The sequence below is a fragment of the Alternaria ventricosa genome, assembly GCF_023758065.1.
Source record: "Alternaria ventricosa strain BMP 2768 chromosome Unknown scaffold_13, whole genome shotgun sequence".
Taxonomy (NCBI): Eukaryota; Fungi; Ascomycota; class Dothideomycetes; order Pleosporales; family Pleosporaceae; genus Alternaria; species Alternaria ventricosa.
The window spans coordinates 572,003-599,339 of NW_026055693.1; the positions used below are offsets into that span (position 1 = coordinate 572,003).

Here is a 27,337-nt window from a genome sequence, read left to right on the forward strand (position 1 = left end):
TATGGGAATCTGCTCGGCGCGGTATGGGTCGGCGTACCTGATTCTTTCATGTGTAGATAGGTAGGACCTCAAGGCCTTGGGTATTGTTCCTAAGCTCAACGACCACTTTACGCTTCGCTCGCAAGCATGCACTTGCTCCGTACCGGAGGTATTGCTCAGCCGTGCGCGTATCCGCCATCTCCAGCTCACTCGTCATCTTCATCGTCCTCCTCATTATCGTCCAACGCCCTCTTCATCGCCTCTTTCTGACTCGGCAGCCGCCCACCCCTGCCCACCTTGGCCTGCCTCGCCATTTCCTTCTCCTCATCGCTATCCGCCACGAGCGGAATCTTCTCAAACACAAACATGCGCGCCGCCCTATCCTCACCCTTCCACCCCGTCTCCATGGCCCCCAGCGTCCTCACATGATGATACCCCGGATACTGGCTCCAATCAAACTGCCAGCTCTCCACCACCTTCAACCCCGCATGGCGCGCCAGATCCCTGATATTCCACAGCGTGTACGGCTCGCCTTCGAAGAGCGTGACGATGATCCGGCCGCCCATGCGGAGGAAAGGGCGGATGGGTTGCTGGGGCGGGCTGCCTTTCTTGTTATCATCCTGGTTCCGCAAGATTTGTAGCCGCCGTTTGGGATTCGACGTGTCGAGGCAGGATTTGAAGAAGGATACCAAGAGGGCTTGGTTGGCGCGCACTTGTCGGTTTACGTCGGTGGATAGACCGCCTGTGTGCGGGAACATGAAGGCGATTGTGTCCCAGCCTTCTTCGTCGTTGTCATCGTCGTCGTCGTCGCGGTTACACCGTAGGTGTTTGTAGCTGGATAGTTTTGTTGCGTCGATGTCGTGGTGGAGGGGAACGGGCGGTGTGAGGGAGGAGAGTTCGGTTTCGATTTCTCGGAATGACGGGTATTTGCTGTGGACATCTTGTCCGTCGTCGTAGCTCGTTGCCGTTACGTTTGCGCAGCCGTGTTCTATGGCGAGGGACCGCGTGAAGCTGAAGTCGCCTTCGCCGACGAGGAGTATGTGGTCGTATTCGCCGAAGGGGATTTTGTGCTTCTTCTTTGGGGGTTGTGCGTGGGCGGGCGTTGTTGCAGGTGTGGATGCTGCTGCTGCGTTTGGTGCGCTCATCTTTTGCTTCTTGTTCGCTGGAGTTTTTGCCGTGGGTTTGGAGTCGGCCGCTGCTTTTGCGTTCTTTTTGTGGAACGCGAAGATCTTCTTCTCACCTTCGCGCTTGAGCTCGCGACGAGCGCGCTTGGTCTTTGTCTTCGACATGCTGTTGCTGTGTTTGCGATTGCAGAGTGCAGTCAATTGGATGCGGCTCGGAGGTTTGCGGGGAACTGGACGAAAATGATTAGTTTGGGTCACGCTCAAGCAGGGTTCAGGATCTGCATGTGAAAAGAGGGCTGCATGCACGTCAGCACGATATCTGCACATTACTCAGTAAAACCTTTATAGCAAGCCAACCATGATTAGAGAAGAGATGGTCTGAAGATGCACACACGATGGATTGCTCTTATGACTAAAATGTACAATGGACCTAATGCAGCAGCCGCAATATGCAAGCCGGCACGTTCAAGCAGTTCAATGAAACATCGTTATGACTGCTTATATCAAGTCGCGCTTGACGAACTGGTCGTAGAGAGTTGATCCTAGCTTGGCGGGGGAGCGCTCAACAGTGACACCAGCGGCCTCAAGCGCGGTGATCTTGGAGTTGGCATCACCCTTTCCACCACTGACAATGGCACCAGCGTGACCCATTCTCCTGCCTGGCGGTGCGGAAATACCAGCGATGAAGCTGACAACGGGCTTGTTGGCAGTGTTGTACTCCTTCAAGAAGTCTGCGGCATCCTCCTCGGCGGAACCACCAATCTCACCAATCATGATGATACCGTCAGTCTCCTCGTCCTTCAGGAAGACATTCAGGCAGTCGATGAAGTTGGTTCCGGAGAAGGGGTCACCGCCGATACCGACAACGAGTGACTGGCCAAGGCCGGCTTGGGTGGTCTGGTTGACGGCTTCGTATGTGAGGGTTCCGGAACGAGAAACAATACCGACGCGGCCGCGCTTGTGGATGAAGCCTGGCATGATACCAATCTTGCATTGACCCTATTCAAGTCAACATGACATCCCGACTGGAAGAGGTAGGCAAAGAACGTACGGGAGCGATGATACCGGGGCAGTTGGGGCCGACCATGCGAGACTTGTTCTGTGTCTTGAGCATGTCTGTGATGCGGACCATGTCTGCATCAATCAGTATCTATGCCTCGTTGACCATGTCTGTAGTTCATACCGTGTTGCGGGATACCCTCAGTAATACTGTCGGTTGTTAGTTTCCAAGTACCCAAGTTCGATGTGTACACCTACGTCACAATCAGAGGAACCTCTGCGTTGATAGCCTCCTCGATACTGGCAGCAGCGACTGGCGGGCTACAAGTCTGTTAGATCGCATGGTCTGTATGCGGCTGTGGGGTATGGCGTACGGAACGAAGATGGCAGTAGCGGAAGCCTGAGTCTCCTTCATGGCCTCTGCTACGTTCTTGAAGACGGGCAGTCCAAGATGCTCGGTGCCCGCCTTCTTGGGGTTTGTGCCTCCAACAACCTTTGTGCCTGTCGCCCTGTCAGTCCTCCCCCTCACAGGATTATATCAGCGGGTCCGTTGCGCATACCGTATTCAATGGCTTGTTGTGCGTGGAAGCTGGTCCTGCATTAGCCCCTCCTCCAACCACGCGCTCTTGCAGTCGCACTCACGTTCCCTGCTTTCCCGTGAAGCCCTGGAACAGGACCTTGGTGTCGCCGTTGATGCGAAGGTTCTTAATCGTCTCGGCGTACTGCGAGGAAGCCGTCGCATACTGCCTGGTAGCGGCCTTTGAGAGCGCAGAGCGCATCGGTTGCCGGATTGCCTGCATCGTGACGGGTATGGTGGTCACGAAAGCAACTCTGGGGTTTTTGGAGGGTATCGCGGGTCGGTTTAGTGGTGGTTAGCGGTCTGAGCGAAGCTGCGACATGGCGGGAGTTCTTCGGGGGAGCTTGGCCAACCTAAAATCTCGTGCCAGGGTCCGTCCGCGCCCGACAACTTCACGAAAATAACTCGTCTATCGAGGACACATCCCGACAGGTTGCAGTCTCACGTCGAGATGAAGAGGCCGAACATTCGAGTATACGGACATTCTGCTTGATCTGCGTATTACAGTACTGTGCTTCTGAACATGGTGCTGCTCGCGATGTGTGTTTTCAAGCCGCGGTCCTCAACATGCAAGCATGTTGCAGTGCATGTTTCGCAATAGTAAGACATTCGCGGCGCGCATACACTGTGGTTAGACAGAGTCTTATTTTGTGCTTCATCTTGCTCAAATCTACAACTGTCCATCTTGTTCTCATTCTTCGTTGCGCGGTGTACTACAGTCTTTCTTTGACTGGACAGAAACAAAATGCAGGATGGATACATGCCATGAATGCAATGTATCGTAAGACGTATATAATTCTTACATGTTCTACACAGTTTATACACAATGATCGGACACAGATATTTAGTCGTTTAGCTTGCCGTAGAATGGGATTCCAATGGATTGGAGGAGTAGACGTGCGTCCTTGTTGTTGGTGGCATCGGTTTGGATGGTGATGTGGCAACCGGGAATCATCTTTGGTGGGTATCTGAACCGTGTTAGTCGGAGCACAGATTAATAGAGGACAGCAGACTAACGCATCATAGTTGACCTCAATTTCCGGGAAGAGGGCAAGTTGGTCTGGGGTGAGACCAAAGCTCATGTTACCGTGTCCGTCTCCAGACGAACCTGGTACGCCTTTCCACTCCTTGATCCTTGGCAGGACCACATCGATGAGTTTTGTCAGAAAGTGCTCGGCATCTTCCCGCTCCATCTTGGCCGTCACCGAGACATATCTGCCCGCACGCAAGCCCCACCCAACGACGTTGTGTCTCGCCTTGTGCGACACGGCTCGTACATTGCTGATGGCCTGCAGAATCATACCTGCGACGTGCAGATTCCCGCTGTTTTCCTGCGCTTCTGGCACCATGGAGTGGACTGTGACGCCTGTGATCTTGGGAATGTTGCGGAAAGTGCGGGGCTCTTGAAGCAGTCGGAGTACCTCACCCTTACCTCGTGGAGGCCTGAGGGGGCGGTTCTTGAAGTAGGGAGAGTCGCCAGTCCATTCTCGTAGTCTTTGCTCCGTCTTGGGAGCACGGTAGCCGGGAGGGTAGTGCTGATATGTGAGGGTGAGAAGATCGGACGCGATCTTGCTCTGGTAGGTTTGCTCGAGACGGGACAGGCTGAAGGGTCCAGGCTGGAAGAGTCGCGAAGAGGGATCCGACTCGGGAGGTGGCTGGTGGGGGTGGAGAGGGCCGCGGTAGTATTTGGGGGACCGGTATTGGTATCTAGTATGTATGAGCCTGTGTGTCTGCTGGTGCATGCTTCAGCGGCCGTACCTGCTTGGCGGCAGCTGCTTGTTTCCTCTCCGCCGCAGCCTGCTCCGCGCTACGGGGTCGTAGTTCTTTGCCAGTTCCTGCGATGGCGGCGGGACCTCTAATGATGAGGCGTCTTCAATTTCTCGGACTGCGTCGGACGAGGCATTGCGGCGGCACAGGGGGACAGCCGCGCGGACAGCGGGTCTGGTGCTGTTGCAGAGGGCCGTGGCCGTGCGAAGTGGCAGCTCGCGCAGTGCCATGGGAGTGTGATGCGGCGTCGTCGTGGGTACGGGCCTCACAGCATGCGACAGCGTCTCCAACGGACTTTTCCTCGGAATACGCTATACGCGAGACGCGAGGGCGGCAGGGATGGGCGGTTTTAGGGTCCGCGGCTAGCCAATAGGGCTACCCCACTCGTCCGCACCTGCCACTGCTCCAGGTCGGACGTCAGCTCGCGACAATGCGGCTGATCGGCATCGGGGACATGCAGTGCTCGTATCTTTCTTTTTGTGTCTTGCGTTGAGGTCGCTGTCTGTCGGCCGCTCCTTTGACCGCGCGTCACCATTGCGCTTTCACCGACAAACTCCCATCCGCCGCCAACCAGCCCCCAAACACCCTCTCGCTTCCCCACCGACCACCGGGCTCAGGGCTCGTCTGCACCTTCCTCCACCACCGAACCCAAGCTCGCTGCCTGCCCCGCTACCCACCGCCGCGTTCCCTTCACTGAATGGGTCTCGCCTTCACCGTCCACCACCATGAACGGCATGTCACGCTTTCTCAGCCGGCGCGACAAGCATCATGAGAAGCGCGCGTCCAAGCACGCCCATACCAAAGTACGCCTGAGCTCTTTCGCTTCTGTCAACTCCCTCAGTCCTTTGCTATGCTCTGCCGCCGTTGCGCTGCCGGAAGACTCGCCCAGCTGCCAGCGGCGCTTGTCTGCCGGCATCGAGACGCTGTACCACAAGCTCCCATTTGTACTGCGAACATCGGTAGAGGATAGTCTTCTATTTCTACACCAAAAGCTGCCATGCCGTGCTTCTTTACTTACACCCAACGCCGATCAAACTTCAACATCGCATTCTTCTGACTATGTGTCTCTGCAGTCCAAATCTACCGATGCTTCGCCCGACCTCTACAGAATATTCACGAGCGAAGGTCCCAGACCGCCAGCGAACAATGAGTCCGAGAAGAAGGTACGCGAGGGAACAAGGCTGCATGCAATCTGGCTGACGGGCTGCAGGTCAAGATGCTGCTTTCACGCCTACAGGGCGCTGGCATAACCAGCATGGGAGAGGAACAGGCCGAACACGCCCTCGCCTGGCATCCCAACGACATCGACAAAGCCTACGATCTTCTAGTGCTCGCCAACGAATCGCTCGAAGGCGAGCTGAAGGACTTCAGTCCTGATGTGACCATGTTGGGCGCCATAAACCGGAACATGGTGACGTGCTACCTGGACGCACTGCTCTTTGCCATGTTCGCGCGTCTCGACAGCTTTGAGGCCATGTTGTACGACAATTTTGAGGATGAGCCAAGGAAGAAACTGGCGGCTGTGTTGCGCTTATGGGTCAACCTCTTGAGGAGTGGTCAGCTCATCAAGGTCGATTTGGTACGATATACCTCAACATCTAACTCCTCCATGGCTAACGCATATCGTAGACAAAGCACCTCCAGGACTCGCTTGCAAAGTGCGGATGGGAAGATGCTGCACAGGTTCGCCAACAAGACGCTTCGGAAGCTTTCACTTTCATTACTGGTGCGCTCGAGCTGCCGCTACTCACCCTCAAGATGGACATCTACCACACCGGACGTGAAGACAAGGAAGATGACCACAAGTTCGTCAACGAACGGCTGCTCGAAGTCGCCATTCCAGAGCAAGAGGGCGATCACGTCGTCACACTGGAAGACTGTTTAGAAACCTATTTCAACAACAGAATCGAGGTGAAGCGGTACCTGCAGCGGCAGAATACGATAGCATCCATCAAGTCCAAAGACGAAGAATTCGTAGACAAGGATCCTGAGAAAAACGAGACGATACATATCGAGACGATGGAGATGGAGGGCTCGATGACTCCTCTCGTCTCTACGCCGATGACTTACGAGCCAAGCACACCACTAACTCCAACGCGACCAAACCTACAAGGCCGCCGTCGCGCTGATAGTATCTTCAGCCAGCGGTATACACGGCAGTCACAGGAAACGAGCAAGTTTGACGAGAAGAAGCATGTCGAGGACATGTTGGACAACAGCTCCAGCGGCCGACCACGATCAGCTTCTCTACTTAAGAAGGAGATTCTCATGCCGGCTTGGCAGTTCTTCAGTCTCATCCCCTGGTATACCGACAACGTACCAAAGACCGATGCTCAAGTCGCTGCGCATTTCTCGGTGAAGCGTCCGGTTCTCGGCATATGCCTAAAGAGATATACAATGACGCCGCACGGCGCTCCAAAACGCCTGAACACATATATCGACATTCCGCTTGATATCGGTTTACCTCACTTCATATCTGATGATCGAATGAAAGAAGAAGGTCCGCTGTTTGGCAACTTCAAACTTGTGCTCCAGTCTGTCGTCTGCCACCGAGGCGTGTCAGTCGACTCTGGTCACTATATTGCGCTTGTCCGTGCTAATGCTCGCGAACGACCTGGCACCGCGCAATCGGATTCGGAGGAAGAGCTAGAAAAGTGGATACGCTTTGACGATCTCTCGCCCCAACGGGTGACTGAAGTTGACATCAAGACAGCCTTGCGAGAAGAGTCACCGTATCTGCTCTTTTACCAAGTGCAGCCTATTGATGAAGAGCTCGCTTCCCGGGGGGATCCTCCCACATATGCAGAAGCGCAGTCAGGAGTTCCGTCCGTAGACCCTTCACGAGAAACGCTAGCTTCCCTGCCCTCTACAACAGCCGCGGATGCCGAGGCCGGTGTAGAGAACGACAACGTCAACACCAAAGATCCGCATACTGAATCCAATTCTACAGACGAGCCAGCTAGTCGAACCAGCATGTCCAGCAATCGGCGCAGCAGCACCGCGATCGAGGATGGCGAAGGCAGCCTACGTGGCCGAACTGAACCGCAAACACCAGATGATCAGAAGAGCAGCTTCTTGTCCGTATCCCGGCGCGGCTCTCGAATATGGTTATCGGGGAACAATAGAAGTCGACCAGGTAGTCCAAGCGGCGAGACTCGTTTGTCTCTTACGTTATCGAGGCTAACGGGACGCGGTAGCAAGGACAAGCTGGTTACGACTGAAGCTGCTCCCAGCGACGAGCCTCACATTGTGATTGAAAAAGTGAAGAGCGTAGAGAACGATCAACAGGGCCACTCTCCAGCCAAAGAGAAGAAAGAAGCAGGCTTGTCGGGCAGCAAGAGTAAGAAGGAGAAGAAAGACAGACGGAGGAGCAAGAGTAGGGACCCTGGTACAGTCCTAGAGAAAGGGAAGAATAAGGACAAAAACAGGCCGGATCGCGAATGTCTGGTGATGTGAGGAAGGCAGGGTTTGTGTACATGGGAGATTTCCTCTCTGTTTGTTCTTTGGTTATTTGCATTGCATATCGCCGCGACACCATTTCGCGATTGGGTGTCTACGAAGCCGGCGAGGGAGTTTTGAATCATTAGCGCGGCGTCATTGGAACATACAGAGTATGGCTTGAGATTGGATTTGTTATGGCACACGCATGTTGGGGACTATAGACGAGATACCCTGCATCAGAACGATCAGAAGGAGCAAATGACCTTCTCCATCTTCCATGATAGACCTGTGCACCTTCTATACTCGTGACGCGTACCAAAACTTCTGTGTCGTTCTCGCTCTATGTGTCTGGAGAAGGCATTAGATAAGACTAGAAGGGTGAATGCCTGTTGGGGCTAGCCAGCGGCGGGCAACAACCTGGCCTCTTGGGTCGCGCGCTAATGATGACCCTCGCCCACCACAAAAGTCGCCCGCTTGTTCTTTACCCTCTCACCCACGTTCCGCGCAACCACATCTCTACCCCTAGCTTCTTGTCAAACGATCGCGAGAGCGACCTTCAATTCTTCACGCCAACAATCCGCTTCCAACGTCACAATGGCCATCAGCCCGCAAATGTACGCCAGATCCTCTGCGCCCGGTGTTGAAGACAGTTTGCTAACTCAACTGCAGTTCCAACCTGGTCATCATCCTGGGATTTATGCAAATCTCCAAGAAGATACCTTTCGACGACCCGACTGTCCTCAACGGCGTGCGCGCGCTCTACATCGTCTCCAACCTGATCATCGCGGGTATCTACCTCTACGTGCAGGCGCAGATCAACAAGAAGAATGGTGCGTGGAAAGAAGAGCCCGGGGTAGACCGACACAGCGACTAACAAAACACCACAGACATGACTGTCGTCAAATACGTCGAGCCGGCCCCGATGGGCTCAGGTGAAGAACCGAAATTCGTCGCTACCACCGTCAAAGCCTACGATCTGCAGAAGCTGCGTGAGCTCTTCAAGGCCCAGCTGATGGGTGTCGGCATGATGGGTGTTATGCACCTTTACTTCAAGTACACCAACCCGCTCCTCATCCAGTCCATCATCCCCCTCAAGGGCGCGTTCGAAGGCAACCTCGTCAAGGTCCACCTCTTCGGCCAGCCGGCAACCGGCGACCTCGCTAGGCCGTGGAAGGCGGCTGGCGGTATGATGGGCGCCATGAGCGGCGGCGAGATTAAGACGGATAAGAAGAGCATTGAGGCTGCTGAGCGCGCGGGCCGTGGCGGTGTCAAGGACGAGTAGATGGGCTGGTGTGCCGTTTCTACGGGGTTGCCATGCATATGGTGTGCATGGGAGCTGTCTTTCTTGATAGAGCTTGTTCGGTTCGCTCGCACTTTACGCAAGAACTTGGTTGAGCGACTATGCGCTTGCTAATTGTATAACATGGACGTCTGATGCTTTTGCCATTCGCCAACTTAATTCCACGGCTTGTACAAACACACTGCATGCGGCTTGTCTTTACGTGTCCATGTAATCGGATGCTTTCTTGATGTTCGACTCCTACAGCTAACCTTATCACAAAGACCCGCTCCTCTATGTTCGATCTATGAAACGCCTGACCCTAATAAGCCTTAAGCTCTATGCCAACACGCACATATCCGTCCGTTCTAGCCGTCGTCCAGGGCGGACCTTCAGCAAACGCCATACTAAACACAACACATGAACAGCAAGAGTGGTGGATTAGGTCTGTTGAGCCCATGTCCGACCCGCGTCGAAAACCGAGACAGCGCTGGAAGGGTTACCGGTTCGCTTGAGAACAACGGCATCGTCCATGGGAGTTTAGAGAACCATATGATGCGTCGGTGGCAGATATAACTGAGAGTAGAGTGGTTGGCGAAGATGTTAAGTGAACGTTCGTCGTCTGCTCTTACCTAGGTAAGAGCCCCTCGTGGACGTAATGATAGTGCTGCGGTACCGCTTCTTCGGTTTGAAGTTATGAGTGAAGTTATTCGTACGACTTGCTGCGTTGCTTTCATATTCCCCCACTCCACTGAGGAAAGTAGCCATCTTGCAACGGCATGGCTGCAGGTTCATTTTCGTAGTTAAAAGGGTCGCCCCAGAAACCCTGGTTTTGTTAGCCAATCGACCCCGTCTACCCGATCATGTCATGGTCACTTACGAAATCAAAGTCGGGAATTACATCCGTGCTAGCTTGTACGTCGCCTACGATGTTGTTGATGTTGTTGAGATTGATGTCATCCCAGCAAGGCGCATTGTCTTGCATAGACTGCATGGACTGCAGCAAGTCGGGTTGAGTCTGCATGGGTTCTGGTTGAGATGGTCCTGGCATGTTTTGTTGGTTATAAGCTGCAGACGGGTTTTGGTAGGCGTAGCTTGGGATGCCTTGCATTGCCGGATAAACGCCCGTGTTACTGTTGGGTGCGTTGTTGTTCAGCGGCATGGGAATGGAAGGCACGATGGGTTGGCTGACGTAGGTAGTTGATGGCTGCGGCGGCCCTCTTGGCGAGAGATTGTGTTCCGAGACGGCCTTGTCGATCATGTTTTTGACTGCTTGCCAGGCTTTGGCGCTGTTGTTCTCGCGGAGGATACGAGACATCTGGAGGGCTCTTAGAGCGCGTTGGCGGTCTGGTGCGTTGAAGAGGGGGTTGCGGAGTTCTGATAGGATATGCATGATGGCTTGGAAAGATGCGATTCCTCCTTTGAAAGTTAGCTCTTGTGTCTGACTAAGTATTGTCGGGGTTACGGACCAATGTGCCATTGGAAGCGAGCAGCATCGACATCAGCTGCCGCTCCGTTCAGTGTTTCGACGCAGTTTACTGACTTCTCGAAGATCCTAGCATTGTCAGCCGTTGTTGGTTTTCTCATTAAGACCCTGACTTGAACGTACGATCGGCGGATCTCGTCCGAAAAGACTACGTCGCGGTAAGCACGCGGCATCCGAAGCCAAAACAGCAGGTAGGCACGCCATTCCAATAGTGAAGCCAATCCCAATGTTAGCCTCTCCATTGGTACCTCTGGGTTGAGGTTGTGTAAGTATTTTCGCTGATTCTCTTCGTGAACTTCGTCGAGCATGACTTTGATCTGTTCATATAGATCTCTGAGTTCTTGTGCAGGATCAGGACGAGATGTTCCATGAAGCCCCGAGTCCAGCATACGTCGTTCCAGGCGGTAAGTGCTTTGAACTATGCGCCGTAGCGCTCGCATGCCGTTGAACCGGACCAGCTGGAACGTCATGGTAGTGAGCTTCGGTTCGTCATAGGGGGCTGGGCCAGGACTTGCGCCATCTACAAGGTCCTCGTCGTCAATGTTTCGTGGGAATAGTGTCGTGTAGAAGTCTTCGGTGATGCTCGGTTCCTGTCCTTTGCATTCTGCTGCCCGGAACTCCAAATGTCCTAGTTGATGCCACATACGACGCCGTAACTCGATGGTCAGAGCGTCCATGGAACCGGTCGGAAATAAAGATGGATCTCGATGTAGGCCTTGGTTCAAGGCGATGCGAAATGCGATGCCTATCAACACCCACGCTTTGCCTACTCCATGTGTGAGCATTCTGGAACTAACGAACATCTAGTGCACTTACCCATATCTTCTTCCCTAGTAATACATGTCAACCATAACACAAATCCCTGGAAGATCTCCAGATTCGATGTTGTGAGGTAATTTTCCCTGGCCAGTGAGATCTCAACACCCAGCTGAAATCGATCGAGGAGTGATTCCTTTGTCTCGCCAAACTTGTTGTGTACTACCTTTGGAGGCAGAGAGTTGATCGCAGAGAAGTAGATGGCATAGGCCATTGGGTGTGCTTCGTTGTTGTAGGTGGAAAACTTGCGCACCACCGTTGGCCTATGGGTAATTCTCACCATAGGATCTACATTTGCGAAATAGACGTCCAGCAGCGTGTCGCGGTGCTCTTTTGTGCTCGGTAGCAGATTTTCAAGATTTGATCCGGCTCCTGCGCGACCGAGGGAAAGTAGGTCAACCAGACTGCTTTGCGGCACTTCCTTTCTCTCTTCGTCGGTCTTATCACCAAGCAAGGCCTTGATGTCTTGTATCTAAAGCTCAATCAGCATTGTTCAATATTCCTAGAAACAGAGAAACACAATAAGAATGAATGTAGCCTTCGCTCGGTGTAACTCGGAGCGATGTTCTGTCATGTCGAAAAGCGGCACTCACCTCGTCGGCCAGTAATGCAAAATGCAGAGAAGAGACAAACTGAGACTGCCCATCATTCAACAAGAGGGTCCCGTCACCACCATCAGAAGCGATTCCTCCTCCATGGGAAGTCTGACTATTCGACGATGGGGTCAGCGCCTCCAATTCTTTCCTGTCTAATTCAACACTGGACCGTACGGATGCCGTGGATTTCGCCCCCTGTCCCGCAACAGCTTTTTCTAAAAGATATTCGAGTCTGTCTAAGCGGGCTTGCACGTCACTGCCTTTCCCGGTCTTTCCAGTCGCCCCAGCCGTGGGTTTCGAAATCCTTCCAGTAGTAGTGGATGCCGGTATTTGATCTGTCCAGGTACACACATGACTTCCTCGCATGCAAGAACCGCATACTGGATGAACGTGGTCACATTTGACTTTCCTGCGCCGACATGTCAAACAAGAGGAGATGACGCGATGTCGTCCTCCGCTGGGTTTGCTTGTTGAGCCCGGCGAATTAGACGATATGCCGACTTTCGATTCAACCATGCTCGGGGACGGTTTGCGATAGTCTGCATGAGAGTCTTGAAGTTTTCGACAGGGTGGATCGGCCCCCGGGGAGGAATTGGTTCCGTCGCGCCTTGGTGTTCGTTGCGATTCTCGCCCCGCTAGCTGACGGGCCGCCGTTACCCGTTTGGGCCTTAGCGACGATCAACAATCTTCCTCCGAGAACTATCCGACCAATGCTTTCCAAGGTTGACAGCAGACACCTCGGTACATACATGGAAGTTTCATATAGTACTCCCGTGGACAGCCCAATCGTGCTTCGAGGTCTCCAGTTTCGGATGTGGACCCTGTGTCGTCATAGTATCACATGCCAACGTCCTACCGCAGTGATAACTGCTTTCAGCCACAAAATCTGACGGCCAAACGTAAGTATGCTCGCAGAAAGCAACCATTTGCGGTATTCGATTCGTCCAGTTAACATATACCAGAAGCGCGTCGGTCAGTTGTTGTGACTAACCGTGCTTTGCGATTGCCCTGCACCAGTCGAGTTACATCGCGCTTCCAAAAGCGCAAGCTTAATTTGTGACTTCGGGGTTCCTAAATCCTAGTTCACCTCCCCCGTCCGCTTCGTCGACACTTACCACAGATCTGCCGGCTCCACTTCTATATACTTGGGTGCATTTGGGTACACGAAATAAATAGAACCTGGGATGCACAAAAGTGTGCTTATTACAGGCAGCGTAGAGGCGCCTATTTTCCACAGTTCGACAAGAACCAACGGGATGCTGACTTGCACGGGAATGGAGGCATCTCCGAACCTTCTTACTGGATGCATATGCTCATAAGAGTGAGAAGGCAATTTGGAACGAAAACCGACAGTGAGGATAGCAACGTCTCAGTGTTCTCGGAACAGGTCAAATTTGAAAAACCCGCCCCATCCAATACTTGCGGTCAGCCTTGGAGGCATACCTCAGGCTCACCCTTCCCAGCCCCATCTCCACATAGAAGTATCGAACGCCAATAGACAGCTGCGTCGTGGGATGGTACAACTGCTTTCAGGCAATATTGTTCAGTTCCATTCGAATCTCACATTATACCATGTTTTCCGCCCCTATGTGGCATTGTATCTGTTACACATCCAGCGCTTTTACGCAACCATGTAATAAGATATGCTTCTACCAATCGAGCCCATGCAATCCGAACACATTCAATACCTAGGTAGATGCTGGATATTTATTTAGCTCTTTGCATCTACGAGATTTTCGTTCAAGGATCAAGATCAAGGTTAACAGCAGGCAGACAATCTTCAGCCTATTCATACTACTCACAGCGTCATGTTAAGACACATCGCGTGCGAGAACCTACCGGAACCTTGTGGTGGAGGTGGTCTCCCTGTGGTCGAATCAGGCCTGCAGGCCATGGAGCATGAAGATGAAGGAAAAGAAGCCTGGATTTGTCAACATGTCGTTACGGGAAACCCCACGCTAAAAGAGAACCAGTCGAGATCGCTCGGAGGTTTGAAACCGTGGCTCTTCTGGTCCATACTGGTCGTTGTAAGCACAGTCGTAATCGCTGCGTCTGTGGTCGGAGCTGTAGGTGGCTCGCTAGCAGTCAAAGGGAACTGGAAGAATGCGCCACCATCTTCTATGCAGAGGTAGTTTCCCCAGGCCTAGAGGAACCCATTGGCAAATATATACTAATGTATAAGCAGCGCGCCAACGGCTATACTTCTGTCCAGCACAGGCGGCTCAAGTGATCGAACGTCATCCCAATCACGGAGCCTCTCCTCCTCTAAACCCACGAGCGTACCCCCTTCCCTTGCAACCACGGACTGCCCAGCCAGCAACAGTACATCGTTCACACCCAGGACACCCGAGGGTAATCCAGGACAACACGAATTCATCAAGCATTGTGGATTTGACACCGACGGGCGGACACTGATCAAGGCTTTCGTCCTAGACCTCAATACATGTCTTGCGCTTTGCTCGAATTGGAACTAATTACAAGCTGGGGGTGATAGGTGTAATTCAGCTGCATTCAAGGTTAACAAGCCACCACCGGGGAATTGCTGGGCAAAGACAGGGACTTCATTGAAGCTAAGAGATAGGGTGACTGCTGCTCTACTGCAATGAAAGGGCTGGGGAAGGTACTAGGGAAGGTACCCGAAGATGATTGGTGATGTGCAGTGTGGAGAATGCGGAGGCCGGAGGTATTCTGGTACTCCAGGATGGAGCTTGTTATCGTCGTCCAAAGTGCCCGAGCGGCCTTTGCGCACTGTGCTTTTGGCGCGTCGGAAATTGCATATATTGCCAAGTTACCATGACAGCAGAATTGAGTTCGTGAACATGTCGTGTCAGACGGTAGTGAGCACGAAAAGACGTGTTGTTGCTGGCAAGAACATGGTTCAGGTGGATCCCGAAGTCGTCCCGTCGCGGTTCAGGTGACAGGCGCACGCTAGATAAGCGAAGATGCCGACAGCCTCCTCTTTTTCACCCAATCGTGGACCCATCGCCGTCTGCATGCACTTCGTCACACGTCACTGGTGTGATTGCAGCTCGTTTCGTCGTCTGCCCGCTCTTAGTGGTTCATGCTGAACCGCCAGGGCTGCCTTTCGCGGCGAGGCTGGGCTAGATAGCAGCAAAGCTTGCCTGCGCCATGCCATCTTCCTTGCTGAGGGCTTGCCCGCCAACTCGTTCAGATTATTCCGTCTACTCTCCCAAGGCCATAAACACCGCCGGCCCCGCAGCGAGCTTGTCCGAAGCTGATCTGAGATGAGACTGCGCGGACGCATAGCAGCATAGACTACCAAGAGGCTTCACCGCTCGCGGGATCAACATTGAGCGCATACCAGAAGGGCAAACATGCTCAGTCTTTGTTGAGATGGCGACTCTATCTCCTGGTGCGTGTGGGCATTTGGGGCTATTGGGATATAGCGCGCTGACCGAGTCGCATCCATAGACGTTCGCCATTCTACTCTCAAGTCGCTCAAACTGACCTGCCCCTCCGCCGAAGTTATCGAAGAACCGCAATCTGCATCGACTCTTGAATCATCTGTTATGGAGCAAGAAGGCTATCCATTCCCCGAAGTCGGAGACGAATGGTCCGACGAGGAGGTCCTGATACCCAGGCATAGACGGAAGGCGCCCTACATACCACCGCTCAAATTCGAGAAAGTTACAGCGACATCGGCCGAGACATCATCCGACGAATCATCGGCATTGGGCAGCCCGCAGCGACTGAGCGCGACTATCAGTCCCCTCGTACCGCCCAAAAGCCCATCGCGACCAGACGCATCGAGGGGTAACAGCCAAGATGATCTCATACAGCGGTACTACCAAGTCACAAAAGAGCGAGATGCGCTGAGGAAACAGCTGCAGAGGAGGAGTATGGGTCCACATGGGATGCCTGCAAAACGTTCGATCGTGTACAAATCTGAAGAGAACACTCTGATCGAAGAGCTACTCGCGTTGCGATACGAGATACGAGTATGGAGTGAAGAGTATTTCGGCGGACCCATCAAAGCCACGAGCAAGCGACCATATCTCACTAGAGCGAAGGAACTATTTGGGAACCTCACGGACAACTACCAGACGTATCTGAAGCATCCAGAGGAACGGCCGCTCCTCATCCAAGCATACGTTTGGATGAAGCTGCAGCAGAAAATATTCAACAACTGGCAGAAGGGCAGTGGATATGTATGGGCAGGGAAACTGGGAGACAGGAAGCTGCGCGAAATTAACGACACATTGCGCAAGGGTACACTACCCCGTCCCGACGAATCTCTCATGATTACAATGCTAACAAGGTACAGCCGTTAAGAACGAAGCCCAAGCCGAAGAATACCACCAATGGCGCGCCATGACCGTAAACCTCTTAGTCCCTCAAGTAGATGGCAAATGGCGTCCCACGTTCGATGCCGCGCCCGTCCTAAAACGAATATCCCGTTTCTGCAGTCGCATGCGTCGCAAACTACGGCCCTGGTCTACACAGTCTTTGCGTTCAGGGAAGGAACAACTGGGTACCATCATTTCAGCGTCTGTTGCGTTGGACTTGAAGATGAAGCGCCAGCTCGCCGACTATCGCTTCGTTACATTCACTGGCGGTAAGAAGGATCAATACTGGGGCTACGGGTTCTACGACAGTGAAATGGAGGACGTGTATGAAGATGATGACGAGAACGGCAGTGGTGGATATGGCGTCAATGGCAGCGCAAAGGGCAGGCGAGTAGAGTTGGCACTTGCGCCTGCACTCGAACGATGCGGTAATGCTAATGGACATGTCTTCGATCAGAGTTTCATGATGGTAAAGGCGGATGTGAGCTGTAAGAGATTAGAGAAACCCGAGAAGAAGAAGAAACAGCAGCCTAGGTCAAGAGGTGGCAGTAAGGGCTTTGGGCTGTGGGGCAAGTGAAACTAATGGATGTATGAGATGAATATTAACACACCACTCCGCTTTGAACTGTATACCCTAGCGCTTGAACACTCGCAATGAAATCAAGGGTGGGCTGCTTTAGTATCTACTCAGTCAACCACTACTTCAACCTCCATACCAGACTCTCCCTCCTTCTAATACCCAATATTGAATCTAGCCTCTATCCCGAGATCATGAATCGCTTCCCAGAGATCGAAAAGCCATGGTCTCGTACTTCAACCAACGAGACGGTCCAACCATTCCGGCTACTTGATCTCCCGACCGAGATACGTCTCATGATATATGAGCACCTCAGTGAGTGCCTTATTCCCATTACCATTTCCCTCACTAACTCCTCAAAAGTTGTAGTTGAGTATCACAGTACTGATAATTCGCCGCCGCGCTGTTCGATTGGGATCTGGGTGCGTATTGATCAAGGTGTCTTGCGCGCGTGTCGCCTTCTTGAGGCCGAGGCATCACCCGTGGTAAAGCGATTGTACGCACAGGCGCGGCTGGTGAATTTGCGCCTGATGGCTGAAAAGCGTGGTTGGGATGCATCGAGGACTACAGTGCATCACTTTGCCTGCCAGTGGTATGACTTGTGTTTTCTTCGCTTCTGTTGATGATTAAGTCGCAGAATGTCTACGGAGAGCTTGGAGAATGGACGGTCATTGGTATAGGTAATCTACATGGACAGAGTGGATCAGTTCAAGGCTCGGTCACGCACAAAGAGGTGGATAAAGCACATTTACTTGCTGTGGTATTATAGTGTTATAAAACGACGCGCAACCTACTCCGATTTCGGAACGGTGTGAACCTCCCAGTCAGCGCCTTCCGGGCCCTGAACCTTACCATGTGGTCCGTCATGTTTGAAAGGCCCTGAAGCGTTCGTAACACCACTCTCCAAAACCCCCGTCTTCTCGCCTGTCCGCAGATATTCTAAGAAGGCGACCGAAGCGTCAATATACTCCTTAAGAGCAACCTTGCTACCTAGCGTCGTACCGGTGACCATCTTCATGATCCAAGGAACGATAAGAGGCGCATCAGTACAAGACGGGTGAGCAGTACCCAACAAGGTCATGAACCATCCCTCCTTAACGTTATCGATGATATTCTTCACGGCCTCGAAGTGCCATCCTTCGTCGTAGAAAGCCGTCTGCTTTTCTGTCCATTCTCCGCTCTGCATGACCAGTATCGGTACATCAATGTCTTTGTTCAGGGGTCCAGATCCCTTGCCAGGGTCTAACGCGATACCGCCATTGATAGGCATTGCCTTTGAGCCAGCAGATTTCAGTGCTTGCATAGCCCCCGTCGCGCCGTATGAGTGACCTCCGACTGTGACTGCTGACAGGTTGAGGCGGTTCTTGAACCCAGGCAAGGCATTCCGCGGTGAGTCGGGCTTTAGGTTCACGAGCGGTGCGTCACCTGCATTTAGTTGCGCAAAGAGTTTGATGGTTTCGCTGATCTCAGCTTCGCGGAAGTTGAGCTGTGCGGCCTTGAGGTCAAGGTCGGTCATCGGCGGATCGGATTCTAGGTCCTTGAGCTTCATGTGCCATACTTTTCGCTCTGTACCATCAGGATGGTGGACGATAGTACCAGGCCCGCTACCGTCACGGTGTTCGACGGCAGCGACCACGTAGCCGTGGCTTGCAATGCTTCCCAGATAGTGTGCATAACTCTGACTCATTCCTGCCATGCCATGCGTAAAGACAACGCAGGGCAGACTTCCAAGACCGTCGCCCCGTTTTAACTCTTGATGTTCCTGCTCTGCTGCGCTCATGATCTTTCCAAATTCGCCGGCACCACTGCCATCTTCGCCCAAAATCTGCTCAGCACTGGAAAGGATTGGTGCGTCAACGACACCTGGAATGACGGTGCTTGAACCAAGGAGCCAGAGAGCGAAGGTGAAGACAGAGGATAATTTCGACACTCCGGCAAGGCGAGCATAGCCCTCGCCAATCAGCGAGACAGGTTGAGGAAGCCACGGCCGTGCCCATGGTCGCTGGCTAGGCGGGGCCAGAGGCAGAGAGGATGGGTAGTATAAGGTGATGGCCAACGTATCCAGTTGGAAAGCCTTCTCCCCAGTCGCCTTCAGTATCGCATCATGGATGGTTCTCTTTTGGACCTCTGTCTCAACATCCAGTATGCCAACCTCATGGGGTCCAGTGTAAGGCGGAAGCGGCGAGGTAATCGGGGTCAAGCTAAAGAACAGAAACCAGAAAAGTACGCCCGCGGATGTGATGAACAAAAGACGCCGCGGTGTGAGGCGGGAAAACCTGGGTACAAAGCGGGCAGGCCCGGGTACAAAGCGGCCCATCCGGAAGGCCATGATGCGCGGTTTGTATCGCAGCCTACCAAGGAAATTGAGAGGGCGTGCAAGGTTTAGTAAAGGGCGCGAACTGTGACCAAAAGTGATATTTGGGGTTTCCAGATATATCAAGCAGTAGGCGCGGTCCACATGGTAATTGTGGCGTATGAAAGCAGAGTGTCGCGTCGCGGAAGTGTTGGCCACTGATGACGTATGCGACATCGGAGATAAGACCGCCCAGATGCAGCACGCGACTAGTTGACACTTAAATCTTTCTGACACTCACGACACACGTCTTTGAGAAGTTGAACGACATCCCGCCGGCTACCGTACTACGTGTTCCGCTATCTTTGGATAAGACCCATCGATCCCAATCTGTGATGGTTGGGTCGATTGTTGATGACAAGCGCTGATGTCTGCGCAAGGTTTGCAGTGCGACATGTCTATTTCTTCCAGGATTGCCTCAAACCCTCACCTTATTAGGTGAAGAGGAATGATGATAAGAGTGAGTTGCGCAGAGACGGGTCTACTAGCGAGGATGAAGCTACGAGCCTGATTTGAACAACGCAAAGAAAGCACGACCGCAGGCTCATGATGTGGTCTAGTACTCGAGCAGACATTACAACGAACGACCCATCGATGTTATCATCCTGGAAAGCTGTCATTACGAGTTGGCGTACAGATGTTGCCGGTGGGACATGCTGCGTTGGACCAACATCCAAATCGACACTAAAGCCAGCTCGAAGTTAGAAAAACATACGGAGGTTGATGGAACTGGTGCGATCGTCATGGTTGCCTTGGGTCAGGACAACTCATCACATGTAATGCAAGTCAAGGTACTTACTCTTCTGGAGATGGAAATTGAGAATGCAGCAGCTGTCGATCAAAAGAGTAACCGGCGAAGTCCATACACCTCACATAGGCTGAATGAATGCCTGAGGAAGCCTCACGAACGTTCCACCGCACATGAAACAGCATCTCGAACGATATTCAGGCTAGTCATTACATCTCTTTGCGGACGATCATCGCGCTTCTACCCTCGATTCGACACAATGTCATCCTGAAGTCGCTTACACGTGCCTATGCATGCGCACGCTTACGATGCCTGCGGAGCACATAAAACACAAGTCCCATGTAAGAGCACAACCGACTTCGCTTCGAGCACGTTCAGCGGCACGGGTAATTCCAAACGACCTCTCTATTGCCCGAGCCACACACTCTCTGCGCCTTGGCCCATAGCAGGACCTATAACGAACGTCCCGCTCCGTGTGTATGCCCTGGTAGTTGACTTGCATGTGGCCGGGGTCTCTGAAGACCTTTACCCGGACGATCGTCTTCGGTTCGGTATCGCTATGGACTTGCGCGCATTTCATTCCGGGGTTCGGATGGAGGACGATTTGGTTCCTGCGTCTGCAATCTGTTGGTATTAGGCGCGGTTGGTTGCGCATGGAGCGGCAGTATAGGTAGAGAACCGGATCGAGTATATGCTCCGGTGAGCAGAAGTTCGTCAATACTCACTTTCAAAATGGATGCTTTGGTGGAGCTGCCATGTGGATAGAGTGGATCGTTCCCGGACTGCTTCCTATTTCAGTATCCTTACTATTACCACCCCAACATTAAGGACATGGTATTTGTCAGATCAGTATGTGCGCTTTGCTGCTCGCCTCCCCAGTTTCTGCGATACGCGGGTGCATAGGCGAACAGAGTGCAGGGTGAACCCCTTGACGCCGGTCATCGTAACCATTTTTAACATGCTTTCCCAAACGGTCGTGTGTCCGCGGTGGACTGACTATCTGATCGATCTGATGGCTTCCAAAACCGTCAAAGGTCCTTAGAGGGCTAGACGCCGGTGACCCACCAACAGCTAAGTCACCTCCGATACCAACACAAAAGTCTCCACTGCAGTTGTCTGTCGTTAGTCATTCGGTACCACGATACCGGTCTCTTTGGGCGACTTCATTGCGAAAACTTCGCCTCGAGGCATCGGCCCCGTAACCAATTGAGACGGGAAACCCACTTGTTTACATCCCCTTCAGGACGACGCGCTGCGTCTCGCCACATGCACCTATACGCTGCAGCCGCCAACATTAATTGCGGCGTTGCGTCAATCTGCACCATTTCGTAGCCAAATAAGTTTCTGAGTAACACGGCATAGATGGAAAGCACGCGACAAAAGGCTGGAGAACGGGTCCCGCTGCGCAGTTCGAGTTAGACCATTTCAAATCCATGTTCTATCAGGGGAACAGGTGTTGAGCTATCCGGACTACGCTGCACGTCTTCTCGCGGCTATGCGAAGCCCTCGTGTTGCTCATTCAGGCTTGCGCGCGTTCATGTTGATAACGTGACGTCGCGTCGCGCTGTAGTGACGGTATTGCTTTCCCCTGAGTTCCCGTCCAACCTGCATGTACTACGCCAATGGCGCGGGCGGACACGCTCATGCAGGGCGGGCCTGCGAATCCGATGGAGAGCTGCGGCGCGGATCGTAAGGGTCGGATCTGTGGATCGTCGAAAGGGTGGCGACGAGAGGAACACGCAGTTGTGTATGTCAGGGTGATGCACCATGTACCTGCGTGGACCAACGCAGCTGATTATGGGTGAATAAACAGGTAGAAGCGTTGAAGATCACAAATATAGAAGTATTGAAATTTTGATTTGGTTTGTATTGCGACGCTCGCAAGCATCTTTCGAAAGGAGAGCAAGATTGACTGTGACAATTGTCGAGTGTAATGATTCTAATAACAGCTAGTAATTACTTCTCGCGCTCTTTGCGAAAGTTTCCTCTCCTCTGTAACATAGGAGATAATTTGTGCGCGGATATGGCAAGATAGATCTATGTAATGAGACAAAGGTGCGCCGAAAAAATGCATGCAAGCGAGCTGGTGAAAAGCTGACGCAAGGGGACCCGAAATGCGCGAGACTAAAAAGAGACCTTCCGACTTTTAGTCTTCCGTCAATGATGAGACTGTTAGTAAATATGTAAGATGGGAGAGAACATGACTCGTCAATATATACATCGAATGCAATTGTGTGTCGTTGATAGCGTGACATGAAGCATAGCCAGCCATGCTTCATGAGCCTCCTGGGCTTCGATTCAGGGACGCGGGGTGGATGAAGTTATTATGTGCGTCGTGGGTGAGGTCGCTGATGGTCGTGGCTTGATTGCCATCTGCGAAGTGTTTTATATGTTGCGTGGGGGTGTTGGGAAGAGAGACAACATAGGGGAGCGAGACTGCGCGGTGGTCGCTGCGCGGTTGCGTAGCTTGGTTGACTGATCCTCCTTCGGAGCAGAGACGGAAAGGAGCTTGGCGGCACCTTCAGACAGGGCGGGTTTGTGCTGGCGCGCTGGTGCACGAGTGGAACGCTGCGACCCTTGGCGCGCAAGGTCGAGTGAAGACTTAAGCTCCTCTTCGACAGTAGAGTGATTGGCACGCTGTGAGCCACGTCGCGCCAAATCAAGCGAGGCTCTGAGCTCGGTCTCAACGGAGCTGCGAGATTGCTCCTCCTCTTGAGGCGCTTCGTCGTCTGAAGCGAAGAATGTTCGCCCTTCCAGGGTACGCCCTGGTGGCGTAATGTCATCGTCCTCTTTGTCTTCGTTAAGGAACGCAATCTGCTCTGAGAACTGATCAGCTGCAAGACTGAAGCCAAGCGACTTGCGGCTACGACGGGACGGGATCAGCTCTGGGACACTTCCGGCAGAGCTTGCCGAGCGCCTCACAGGGGAGCTCCAGAGACCGCAGCTCTGAGAAGAGGACATGAGGCTGCTGTCATAAGAGCTGCGCCTACTTAGTCGGACGTGACTGCTACGTGCCGAGCTAGTCGTGCTTCGACCGGCATCGAGCATTGGAAAGTGGCGGTCGGACGCGGCGTACTCGTCAAGCAAGTCCTCATATGTGACTTCTCGTGTATCCTTGTATTCCTGGGGGACAAGAAGAGAAGGGCTTAGTATAAAGCCAGTGTCGCCGCTGAAACGGTTGGCGTGGAAGAATCCTGAGGGTGTCGGTGGCAGGCCAGTGCTAAGGGTGGATGTGGATATCGCAGAAGTCGGGACCAGTTCTGGCACATTCGCTGTGCTGGGAACCAGCAAAGATGAGCGGAAATTGTCAGAGGCGAAACGCTCTCGATCAGCAGACGTGATTCTGGAGTTGCGACGATTGGCTTGCTCAGCAGAAGGAGTGTCACAACAGCGAACACCATCATCAGATACTCGATCCCATTCGAAGTCACAGTCAGCTTCTAGAGCGTTGTCGTAGATATAGTCGACGTCTTCTTCCCATGACTCCTCTATTGCGCGCCATGTGTTTGATTGGCGACGCTGATAAGGTTTTCGAACGGACATCCTCCTCGGCATGCCAAATGAGCCCAGCGTGTCAGACATTTGCGATGAGGGTCGCGAGGCTGAAGGCTCAGCCCTCGGTGAAGCAGGGGACTGACCTCTACCCTGCGATCTAGAGGTAACGGGAGATCGCGGATTTTGGAAGGAAAACGATCCAAAGTAAGGCGATCTCGGCGAAGTCGGGGACTTGACTGGAGGCTGTGGTGCAGGTCTTGGGCTAACGAATCTTTCTGGTTCCTCGACAACATCTGCGAGGCTAGGACTAAAGGAAGGCGGTGTGGTTGCGTGAATGGCTGAATCATCAGGCGTCGTGACCGCATGGCCAAAGTATGAATCTTCTGATATCTCAGGTAGTATGTCCGGGGTGGACACAGCAGAGAGGGCAAATGAGTCCCAGATACCTGACTCTCGCTTTGACCGCGACAACCTACGCGGACCAGAAGCAGGCTCTTCGTACGCGAACTCAGGTGTACCGAAGGCAGGTCCTAGGGGAAGATGAGGCGACTGTATCGACGATGTGTGCGTATGTTTCCGAGGGCTAGGTTGAGAGAAGCTCTCTATAGATCGGGCTAGGCGAAGGGGTCGTCGCGATATTGGGAAGTGGGGGACGGTTTCGGAATCGTGACGAGGTTCTGGGCTGCGAGGGGGAGAGTTGAAGCCTAGAGCAGACGTGGATCTCTCTTCTCTATTTGCCAGGTTTTCAGAAGAGAAGTTCCTGAAATGGACGTCATCGGATGGTGTGACAGGCAACTGCTGTTCGAGAGCAGCTATTTGATGTCGGTCGGTGTGAGAAAGGTGCTGAAAGTCGAATGGGCTCGAGATCCGGCTAATCAGACTCGTACCTATTGTCACGATAAGCAGAGGGCCTTGCACCAGGGAAGACAATTACTCACTAGGATCCTCGCTTCTTTTGCCTTTCCGTAAGATTGATGATCGTCTTTCGCTGACGTCCCCTTCGAACTCATCGACGTTTATCATGGGCGTCTCGCTCAGCCTCTTGCCCTTCTTCCCGCGGAACAACGATCTCCTAGATCCAGTAGACTCCTTATGACTCTTGTTGCTGGTGTGTCGATGTCCAGGTGGTGAGCCATGCCATGAAGCCTCATGGTCAGCCATCTCGGAATGGCTGAGAGACAATAGCGAAGGGGTCATAGATGTCGCAGTGTTGCTTCTAGACCGTAGGTTAAACACGGAACTTCGTCTGGCCGGATGGGCTCTGTGTTGCTCGGGCGAATGCATGCCAGGATGAGTTGAATGCGTAGGGTACTGCTCTGACCAAAAGTCTGAACTTGCGGTAGGAATGGTAGGCCCAATGGCCTGAGAGTCGACGGATGACTGTCGAGACCGGGAGGCATCGGTTTTATGGAACGAAAACATGGCTTGAGAGCCTGAACGAACCCCAGAATAATAAAGCCTAACGCAAGCAACGCGAACCGAGCAATGCTAGTATGGCGTGTGCAGGTCCCCACAAGTGGCCGGCAGATGTAGTTATGGCAACAACCATTGAAGTTGACGAGATGATCTGGGGAAACCTGTCGCGCGCACGCGAGCTCGGATGTTGTGAGTTCAAATGCCCGGGTTATACGCCTGCTGGAGGCGTTAGTGATGTACGCGAACGACTTGCCATTGGTAAACAAGACCTGAGTTGGAGGGATCGAGGTTGGACGAGGCGAGATGACTGAACTTGGGCCAAGGCTAGGATCCAGGCGTGCCAAATGAGGGTAAAGGTATAGTTGAGATGCAATAGCAACCAAAGTAATATATGCGTACCTGGTCAAGTAGACAACTTATTTGCAGGGGAGGAGAGAACGTAAGAGCCTGAACACGGACCACTGCAGGGCAACGGCTGATGAAGGGGTTCTGCCCTCCGTGTGGGAATAACACGAGGGTGCGGTCAAGGAGTTAGGGTCGAGTAAAGGTTGGCGAACTGCACAGACCGAAGTGAGACAAGCGGTGGTTGCGAATAAGAGGGAGTGGTGGACGGTCCAGGTAGCTGAGCAAAGATTCGAGTAAGGATTGTAGTTGCTGGAGAGCGATCATTGGCATATGCCGCAGTATTGCATGCCGTGACACGGGAACAAGAAGCTTTGTGGCCGGCAAAGTAACAGCAAATGTAGGGATGATCTCACTATGTAGGAACATGGCCGGCTTGGACGAGCAGCGGAGAGTATGTGGAGAAGATGGAAGGTGCTCAGTGTGCTCCACCAGGTTAGTGACATCCAGGATGAGCAAGGACAGGGCTCGCTGCGCGCCAGCAGGAGAGAAAGACATGGGTATCTGCCGCTGAGCGACGGCGCCTGAGCATCTGTTAGTGGCTGGGGGATGACGGAAACAGGGGTGCAGGAGACGGGGGATGCCCGACTTCACCAGGCTCGTGAGCCACTGACGATGAGCGCGCAAGTGAACGCGGCCCGACAGGTCGGCCTGCGCAATATAACGTTGCAGGGGCAGATGTAGCGAGCGCTGATTGGACGTTGCAGCGAAATAAACGGTTAAATCTGCTGCATATCTGCTCTGACCACGTCCAGGCCCGCTATGCTACGAGGCCTTGAGGTCCAATTTGCTTGGAATGTCGGCCGTATGTTGTTGTGCATCCGAGAGGATTTGGCAACGCGTCGAAAGACGTGTCGTGGCTGGGGTCGGTAAGCTCCCACTGCTGTGTTCGCGGACAACAAACCTGTAGTAACACAGCACGCGTAAAACTGTGCTGACAATACGAGCGGGTATCCTCAGTCGGGGAGAGTATGATTTTGGCAGCTACGTACAGCATTTGTGCTGTTAGTGCCGAATATGCCGGTTCGCGATTTCAGGCGGGCACGGCGCAAATGCTTGCAGGGTTAGGCCTGGTGCTGCGGGCACATGGGTATGCATAAGGCCTAAGCATCAACATGTCTGCCACTTTGGACTGGAGCTGTGGCTAAGCTTGTCGACAAGAAGCGCAACTCTAAGTATTGACGCATGTCGTCGTCGTGTACTGGCGCGGAACAATCAAACTGTCAGAAAGGGATCGCGATAAGCGTCCGAGCAGAAGACGAGAGGCTAGAGCATCGTCCCATCTGCAGATCTTCGCTCGTGAGACGGCGGAACCTGAAACAACCGAAGAGAGCCCCTACCGTGGCCGACGATGTGTCTAAGGACTCGATACCCCGCCTCACTCAGACGTCTCAATCTACACAGGGCTCGTGGGCGGATCGATCTGAAATCGCGAACAGCCCTCGTCGAGGTCAAAGTCCATGTGGTGATGTCTCGGGCCCGGTAGGTTCCAAACATGTTTCAGAGCCCCACGACAGCGATGACCGGGTGCTGGCTATCGTGAATTATGAGACCCCCCTCTGGTGTGCCTTCCTGGCTGTCCCCAAGAGACTCAGCATGCACAGAGCGCCACCTTGGCGCAGTCGCACCGCCAGCGTAGCATAGCCTTGAGCTTGCGACGATTCTGGGTACGGCGGTGTTGTAACACGGTCCTTCTGCTCGTATCATGCTGTGATGCAGTCGCGTACAACAGCAGTAAGGGCTGTAGGCCCTCGCATCAGCCGCTGTACCACGGCTCCATCCAAGATTTCCACAAACATGTGTGACAAGCGCCTATCTCTACGCTTTCTTCTTCTTGGGAAATGCGCCTGTAATGAGATCCAATACTTGAGGCGTGAGCCGTGTGGGGGTTGTGGGCCTCCAGCTACTACACCAGGTGCATAGACGCAATGTGAGCACACCGACTGATGTCAAAATGTCCGATGATGGTGTTGCC

The 27,337-nt window shown here is 53.2% G+C and overlaps 9 protein-coding genes across 9 annotated transcripts; 3 read left to right on the forward strand and 6 right to left on the reverse strand.

Annotated features, from left to right (window-relative positions):
- Window positions 1–185: 185 nt before the first annotated feature.
- On the reverse strand, window positions 186–1,268 carry J4E93_007417 (uncharacterized protein; the record flags this gene model as incomplete). The annotated part of the gene is made up of 1 exon (XM_049345325.1): window positions 186–1,268. One exon carries the CDS (start codon window positions 1,266–1,268, stop codon window positions 186–188), a length of 1,083 nt encoding a protein of 360 aa, XP_049197555.1.
- Window positions 1,269–1,601: 333 nt separating this feature from the next.
- Window positions 1,602–2,902, reverse strand: TCA8 (Succinate--CoA ligase [ADP-forming] subunit alpha, mitochondrial; the record flags this gene model as incomplete). The annotated part of the gene is made up of 7 exons (XM_049345326.1): window positions 1,602–2,102; window positions 2,155–2,237; window positions 2,287–2,312; window positions 2,361–2,423; window positions 2,477–2,603; window positions 2,663–2,691; window positions 2,745–2,902. The coding sequence occupies 7 exons, from the start codon at window positions 2,900–2,902 to the stop codon at window positions 1,602–1,604; spliced, it is 987 nt and encodes a 328-aa protein (XP_049197556.1).
- A 621-nt stretch (window positions 2,903–3,523) lies between these two features.
- Window positions 3,524–4,676, reverse strand: J4E93_007419 (uncharacterized protein; the record flags this gene model as incomplete). Its single annotated transcript, XM_049345327.1, has 3 exons — window positions 3,524–3,647; window positions 3,697–4,386; window positions 4,438–4,676. The coding sequence occupies 3 exons, from the start codon at window positions 4,674–4,676 to the stop codon at window positions 3,524–3,526; spliced, it is 1,053 nt and encodes a 350-aa protein (XP_049197557.1).
- Window positions 4,677–5,171: 495 nt separating this feature from the next.
- J4E93_007420 (uncharacterized protein) lies at window positions 5,172–7,902 on the forward strand (the record flags this gene model as incomplete). The annotated part of the gene is made up of 4 exons (XM_049345328.1): window positions 5,172–5,405; window positions 5,520–5,609; window positions 5,657–6,025; window positions 6,076–7,902. The coding sequence occupies 4 exons, from the start codon at window positions 5,172–5,174 to the stop codon at window positions 7,900–7,902; spliced, it is 2,520 nt and encodes an 839-aa protein (XP_049197558.1).
- Window positions 7,903–8,481: 579 nt separating this feature from the next.
- Window positions 8,482–9,169, forward strand: J4E93_007421 (uncharacterized protein; the record flags this gene model as incomplete). Its single annotated transcript, XM_049345329.1, has 3 exons — window positions 8,482–8,501; window positions 8,557–8,717; window positions 8,775–9,169. The coding sequence occupies 3 exons, from the start codon at window positions 8,482–8,484 to the stop codon at window positions 9,167–9,169; spliced, it is 576 nt and encodes a 191-aa protein (XP_049197559.1).
- Window positions 9,170–9,899: 730 nt separating this feature from the next.
- J4E93_007422 (uncharacterized protein) lies at window positions 9,900–12,443 on the reverse strand (the record flags this gene model as incomplete). The annotated part of the gene is given in 7 exon segments (XM_049345330.1): window positions 9,900–9,992; window positions 10,047–10,585; window positions 10,636–10,721; window positions 10,776–11,418; window positions 11,469–11,940; window positions 12,062–12,399; window positions 12,416–12,443. 7 exon segments carry the CDS (start codon window positions 12,441–12,443, stop codon window positions 9,900–9,902), a joined length of 2,199 nt encoding a protein of 732 aa, XP_049197560.1.
- Window positions 12,444–15,594: 3,151 nt separating this feature from the next.
- Window positions 15,595–16,948, forward strand: J4E93_007423 (uncharacterized protein; the record flags this gene model as incomplete). The annotated part of the gene is made up of 2 exons (XM_049345331.1): window positions 15,595–16,294; window positions 16,350–16,948. The coding sequence occupies 2 exons, from the start codon at window positions 15,595–15,597 to the stop codon at window positions 16,946–16,948; spliced, it is 1,299 nt and encodes a 432-aa protein (XP_049197561.1).
- Window positions 16,949–17,738: 790 nt separating this feature from the next.
- Window positions 17,739–19,277, reverse strand: J4E93_007424 (uncharacterized protein; the record flags this gene model as incomplete). The annotated part of the gene is made up of 1 exon (XM_049345332.1): window positions 17,739–19,277. One exon carries the CDS (start codon window positions 19,275–19,277, stop codon window positions 17,739–17,741), a length of 1,539 nt encoding a protein of 512 aa, XP_049197562.1.
- Window positions 19,278–22,434: 3,157 nt separating this feature from the next.
- J4E93_007425 (uncharacterized protein) lies at window positions 22,435–24,705 on the reverse strand (the record flags this gene model as incomplete). The annotated part of the gene is made up of 2 exons (XM_049345333.1): window positions 22,435–24,431; window positions 24,483–24,705. The coding sequence occupies 2 exons, from the start codon at window positions 24,703–24,705 to the stop codon at window positions 22,435–22,437; spliced, it is 2,220 nt and encodes a 739-aa protein (XP_049197563.1).
- Between the last annotated feature and the right edge of the window lie 2,632 nt (window positions 24,706–27,337).